The sequence below is a fragment of the Cariama cristata genome, unplaced genomic scaffold, assembly GCF_000690535.1.
Source record: "Cariama cristata isolate BGI_N322 unplaced genomic scaffold, ASM69053v1 scaffold146, whole genome shotgun sequence".
NCBI lineage: Eukaryota > Metazoa > Chordata > Aves > Cariamiformes > Cariamidae > Cariama > Cariama cristata.
Window position 1 is genome coordinate 1 of NW_009623587.1, and position 7,164 is coordinate 7,164.

The 7,164-nt window shown below is 37.2% G+C and overlaps 1 protein-coding gene across 1 annotated transcript in view; it reads right to left on the minus strand.

Annotated features, from left to right (window-relative positions):
* Positions 1 to 1,218: 1,218 nt before the first annotated feature.
* The window catches only part of LOC104163687 (laminin subunit alpha-1-like), a gene marked incomplete at its 3' end in the record, with an annotated part of 9,725 nt that continues 3,779 nt past the window's right edge, over positions 1,219 to 7,164 (minus strand). Inside the window, exon 3 of the mRNA XM_009702777.1 lies at positions 1,219 to 1,461. Coding sequence (XP_009701079.1) covers positions 1,219 to 1,461 — 243 coding nt within the window. The remainder of the gene's footprint in view (positions 1,462 to 7,164) is intronic.

Genomic DNA, 7,164 nt, shown 5'->3' on the forward strand with positions numbered 1-7,164 from the left:
GTTGGACTTGATGATCTTAAAGGTGTTTTTCAACCTAAACAATTCTCTGATTCCATGTAGTATGCAGCAATTTAATTCTGTCTTTATGTTCTCACAGTTTTATGTTACTGCACTCCAAAAAAAATAGCCATGTTCTGGATAGTGTCACCCAAGTAATTCTGTGTACACCAGGAAAAATAAATGAGGAAAAAAATGTCACTAAACTGAAACTCTGGCATACCTGGGTTTGGAGTTGTATGGCCTATGAGACATCAGACATACATTACAAGAGGCACTGTTCATACAGAGCCAGCCTAAGGGTTTTCTGGTTAATTGTGTGGAGAGAAAAGTCAAGTTTCTTTGTCTGTTCCATGTGATCTGTGGGGCATATGCTTACATTGCTACAATAAACATTTGATTAAAGTGAATGGGACTTAATGTTGCTGAATTTCATTGGGTTTTTTTCTTGCTGAAACACAGTTTTAAGTCTATGTGAAAGTTTGACGCTTTAGCCCTTAGCTGCATACACTCCAGTCTTCTTTTAACCAAGAAATAAAAACATATTGGCTTCTATTAAGCTAAGAGTTACTAGCATTCTCCATGGGATAACGCTGCATTTATTATCACACTCTTACATTACAGCATTCACAATAGAATAACCGCTGGTTTTAATGTATCATTTCATTATGTGGCTGCCTCTACGTAATAAATTACAGAAGTACCATGAATAGAGTTTGTTAAAAGAAAGAACAATCAACAGTGAGGCTGCACAACTCGTAGCTCTTTTAATTATGCTACATCCCTGAAACAATGCCAATGCTTGTTTAGGAGTTCCAGCTGTGCCAAGTACTTAACAGTATTTGCAGCTTTATCTCACACAACCAGGTGTTCCTAACACAGGGGTTTTCTTTATTAAATGAAAAACCTGGCAAAACATAGAGTCTCTGTTATAGTCTTTCAGGATAAAGCAATTAATAATTCACAACTAATAGTACCATCAAATTATGTGGAGAGAGAGAACAAAGAGCTCAGTAATGGGAATAAGTAGAGACAAAGACATGTTTCATCCCAACATTTAAAAGTTTGCTATACTGGTACACGATGTCAAGATAGTATCATTAAAGAAGATCATCTGGTAGTGCTGAGGGCAATGACCTCTGTTACTGTAATCCAAATGTTTTCAAACTGCTATCGGTCCATGTTCTCCCTCGCAAACCCCAAGTGCAAAACCAGACATACCTCTCCATGTTCCAGGGGAACAAGCCTGGAATAATAGGAGGTGCAGATCACTTCATCATCTCTCTTGTAAGTTGGCGGCCCAATTCTTGGCGTAATATTATAACGAGTTAAACATTCGGTATCGCTAATTGCATAGTACTGCCATGGTCTGAACTCTGTGCCATCTATGGAACGTTCCAAAATCCAGTTTCCAGGTCGTGGAGCATTAGCAGCTTTGATGATGACATATGCAACTTGAAAGACCTAAAAAAAATGCAGGAAGAAAATTTTAACACTTCATTATGCTGTAAAAGACCACTAGAAGTCAATTGGGTACCAAATTCAAATTTTAAAAGCAGCATATGGTTTGCCTAGGGAGAGGATAAAATTTGGTACAGTGACTCTGGATAAAACTTTTGCACCAACTTTTGACAAAAGGCCAGTCTAATCTTTTACTAACACAAATATGTATCATTTTTTTGTCAAAGCTCTGAACATTACAAGAAAATATTTATGTGACTAAAAATGACTACATGTATTCAGCGCACCATTCTGTGTTCATGTAACAGCTGAAATCTCTATCTACACTGTACATTTCAGCATTACTCGGGTATAACATTTTTTCTATGGGAAATGTGCCATTTAGCTTTTCTGAAACACTGAGGGCTTCAAAGAAGTGGGTTGGTTTTTTTTCAAAACAGCCGCAGTCCAAACAACTCTGTTTCACATTTTAGCTGCGAGTTTAATCCTCTCAGTAATAGCATTTCTGATAAGCTTTTACATCCTATATTAAAAAATCTCTGTGCATTCCATTTTCATTCTGTGTTAAAGTTGTTTAAGCAGAAGACTACTTACAGACACTGCTGAAAACAGAGACAAATAAGATGAATGTGACAAATAACCTTGATAACCTTATCTAAGAATAGTAACCCAAAAAAGATTTGTACTCTAAGCCATACAGGTATCTCGACTATTTTTTTAGCAATCCTGAGTCCAAAGTGAAATTCCTATCCACACAACAGCCCTGTTCAGCACTTCTGTGAGTAGGCAAGGCAGTAATTAAGTTTATATCGTCTTTTAAATGACCCTGTCATGGCAGCTAGATAAGCCGCACTGGTCCCCAACTAGCTACAGCATTAGACACTAACACTGAAGAACACTTACTGCAAAGCTACTGTCTTCTTCCTTACCTAATACCTACTACATCACCTCACTTGGAAAGGCTGTCTTTGCAAATTGGTAAGACTTCTATACAGGAGTTCAGTGTTTTACATGCACTGTAGTAGCAAGCCACATCTAGATTAAAAGAAATGCCATATTATTCAGCCATCTCAGAAGAATGCATTCTCACTCAAGCAGCCCGCCTGGTCGGCTGCTATAATCATAATTCCTGTCTGCATGTGCAGTATTAATACTGTATTGAGCTCCAATTTGGCTACAATCAGTTCTTTCAGTCTTTTTAAATTAATTTTTTTTTTTTAGGTTTTTCTATTTTTGCAATACATATTAAAGCCAGAGCCAAGAATAGCACTTGTCACATAAAAGCAGACACTGATTTTGTCAAACGGGCAAATAAACACACAGATAAATAATATCTGCATTGTGTGTGCAATTCAGGAAACTACTTTTGAAACAAAACATTAAGTGAACAGCACTTTGCTTAGGCAACCTTGCAGACACAAGAAGGAAAAAAATTGGTGATACTCATCTTCAAATGTCATATTAGATTTAATACCTTAAAAAAGTCAAACAATTTCAGTTTTGATTAAAATCAGACGTAACTTGAAGCATGATGTTCACCTGGTCTGATTTTCTTTTCAGGCACTCTAGTTTTATCCTTTGAGACATCAAGGACATACAAACAAAACATTTCCAGTTGTTTCAATAAATATGAAAATGTACACAAACTGAGGATTTTGTCTACTCACTTAGATGGTATTTCAGCAATGCAAGCAGAAGTATACAAAAAGAGAAGCCAGCTCACTGTTTAGTCATAGCCTTACAGTCTTAGAAGTACAATTTCTCTGGGCTCTGTGAATCCTCTGTTGTTCAGCACAATCTTAAAATTTGATCAAAACTGAGTGAATACCAAGAATTATAATCCAGCTTCCATGAGGAGCCTCTTTTACATAAAACTTATACCATGCCAACAAGCTCCAACTGGAAAAAAAAAATGTTAAAATTCACACTTTTAAAGGGAAAGGAACAGAATTTGGGCAGACTCCAAGTCAAGCAACAGTATCCACTACATAAAACCTGGATTTCATTGATTCAGCTAGCAGTAATTGAGTTACACACCTGTTTGGCATCAGGTTATGCACAAGCAGAATCTGGGTATCATCATTTCAGGATCCTTAACCTGAAGACACTTGTATGTGACAAGAGGCCCTTATATGGGTATTCTCTCCATCACAGAAGAGAACTGCAGAGACAGCTATTAAAACTAGGGAAGTTTTATTGACTGAGCTTAGGAACTGCAATGCAACTCCAAGTTCCTTTGAAGTCAATCATCTCTCTCAAATGCATAAAAGATGCAAGACTGACATCCCAATTTTTTTCCAATGCCATGGTAGAAAATTTTCCTCAAAAACTATTATATATCTTTTATTTATTTTTCCTCTCTATTTGCTGTCATCAACTAAACTACTTCCCTACTTATTACACAGTCGGCTGAACAACAAATGATCTACTTTTGATTACATTGAGACTTTTCAAGACCCATTATAGTCTGCAGCTGATGTAGCTAGTTTTAAATCCAGTGCCAACCAGTAACAATGACCTATCCTTCATCACAAACTGCAGCCGCTGCTGCAGAAATAGAAGCTATTCGTAAGAGTATGCAAGTTAAATTTATTTAAAATTTAAGGGAAGAGCCAGTTAAAAGAAAAATTTTCACAGCAACTGTTCACATATTCAATATACAATTCAATAAATTAAATCTTTTCAAGTCACCATTTTTCCAGAAAAACAGCAGCCATGTTTGGTACTCGAGACATCTAGGGATTGATATTTCCTGCATGCCTACATTTCACCAACAGTTGAAATGAAGATATTTGATACCACGAACCCAAAAGAGGCATTCAAAAAAAATCAGTGAGTGGTTCTTTAAACATTTAGGTATGCACAGTGTAGAAAACCATTGCCGCCTTTTCCCCCAGATCCTCTCGAACTCTCTTCCATTTACATACATAGCCCATAGGTACCCAAATTTACTTCACAAGTGAATTTTCAGGATAATGAATATCAGCAACAACAGGAAAATTTGTCAGTCCCTGAAATAATATAGGTTAAATGTAGAAACAAAAGGATTTTGTATAAATGCTCCTGCAGCCAAGAAGTCACAAAACAATCTATCAGTAGGAGTTATATTCTCAGGGATTATATTCCCAAGCAAGGGAATGAAGCTGGAGGAAGGGATTAAGGTGTTCCCAGTGTTTGCAGATGAAGATGTTTTAAGGAATGTCAGCAGGTAGGGGTTTCCCACACCTCATGTCCCACAGCCGCTGCAACCCAAAATGGATCTGAATCAGGAACTCCATGTAATGCAAGCCGATTTTCCAACATCCTTAGAGCACTTCTGTACAGATCTGTGCTTTTATAAATTCTTCAGGTTTGAACATCACCAAAGGCAGTTCCTTACCACTTTCCACATCCACTCAGCATCCACCAACCAGCCATGTGAGAAACTTGAGCTGTGTGGCAAGAGCTAATGACCTGTACACTTTAATTTGACTGTATAGCTTTCCCAGAATTCATTTCCTTGTTGAGCTACAAGGGTAAAAAGGGCAAGCCAAAGCAAGTTAGCAATTCCCAAGCAGCCATAGATTAAAAGTGTCATTTTACAGGCATTTCAACCCCAACTGTAAAGACCAGCCAAATAAACTTAGATTGAAGAACCTCTTCTTCATAGCAGCAATACATAACAAGTCACTTCTGCTTTATTTAGCCTTTCCTATGACCTTGTTTCCCTGAATGCAGATCCAGCAACACTAAGGGCATTATTCTTGAAACAGATTTATAAATGAACCCTTCTCCCCATTCATCAGGAATTTTGCATATTTTTTTGCTCAAGACTGTGAACGCAGCCAGCAGCAGACACTAGCCAAAAGTCCCCATTTCCCAGGGCATGGTCAGCACTCTACAACCCACACAGATACGTGCTCCGGCAAGTACAGTTTTCCTGGTAGTCTTTTTGGATAAAGACTTCCAGTTATACTTTTCGATTTACACAAATGGAGACAACAATAAGGGAAGATTCTGTCTTTTCCTATCTAAGAGTATTTGAGCCCCAGACTCCAAAAGTGAGAAGTTAAAGGGAAATACTTTTTTCCTTTCTCCTAAATTTCAGAATTAAGAACAGAGGTACCAACTGCTACTTCAAACCTACATCCCAATTCAAATCCAAACTCTACCTGAGCTTGAAAATACATGCAAGAAGGGCATGATTTTAGGACCTCAGGATCACTTTCAGTGTCCTATTGCATACTTACCGAAATCACACTGGCATAATATAAATCATATAATGCAGAAGACTGCAAAATGAACAAGCCTGGAGGAATGCAAGGCTCTTGGCAGACTGGTTTCTCCTAGGTTTATAAATTCAGCTAAATCTTTCCTTCAGGATGAGTGCAGAAAGGGAATCTAAAAAACAGCTAAGTATGTTTTTCAAAACAGCATGACAAGTCCTGTGCTAAAAAATGTTTATTACAAAATGCAGAGTAGTTAAGTGAAACTGAAAAATACATTGTTCAGTGCTGTCAGCACATATAAACCTGGTTACCAGAAAAGCCTCTCTTTCTCAGATATCATTTTACTGTCCAAAAAGTCTAAAATTAATCTGTGCAAACTCTCAAAGAGTAAAAGACTACATGAAGGGACATTCTGAGTGCCAGCCTATATTGTTCACAGAAATGTCTTTACAAAGGATAAAGATGGCTTCAGGCTCTTATTAGAGATTGTGAGACCTAGCAGTTGCTTGCAACATTTTGCTCTGAGGAGTCTGCGATGTTAAAAGTGCAACAAACTAAATCCAGTGGAATTTCTAGTCTGAGTTATCTTTTCTTTAAGATTTTGATTCCTTATGTATGACCATTGCTCTGGAATAGAAGAAAAATTAATTTTACTCAGGAAGCGTATTGTAAGAATGTACAGATGAGCACCCTGAATCTTGCATCACCAGTCTCACAAAGCCACAAAAGGCTTTTAAGGAAGTTTGCCACGTACAATAAATTAGCATTGGTCCAGTGAAGTCAACCGAATAATATCTTTTTACATCAAAGGATTCGTCCTTACAGAAATCTCCTCTTGCCAATTGATTAAGATAAAAGCTCTGTACAAATCATATTATAATATTTACATTCCTTTGTACTTCCTAATAGTAGAAACTACAAATTATTCTTACAGCAGCCTATGAGTGGTAATCTAGTACTCACGAAATATTCATGAGATAGGACTTAATCAGAAGTGGAGATGTTTTCTCAATTTGACACTATGGGTCTTCCAAGAACAACTGGTCTTGCTTTACAATTCAAGAACCTTGTGATATACAAACTTGTGCCTTCCTGCTATGCCTAGTACAAAGTACCCTTAAATACCTTTAAAAGTCTGCAGCATGGTAATAAAACTGAGGAAAGTCTTCTTCATTTAATGGTGTGTTGGAGAAATATTTTACAGCTGGGTCAAGCACACTGCTGACATTTATAATAGTCAGCATTATGGAGAAATATTTTACAGCTGGCCCAAGTACACTGCTGACATTTATAATAGTCAGCATTTATTTTAACTCATTATAATTTCACGAAGTCGCTATCCAGAGGAGTCAAACTCCGGCAAAAACACCATTTCTATCTAAAACCGCCGCTGCACATTTAATTTCTGTAGAATTGCCAGTGTAAGAAGGGCAAGGTCACAAATCAGATCTTGGTATCTTACACACCAATACTACACCTCATTGCTAAACTACTCTTT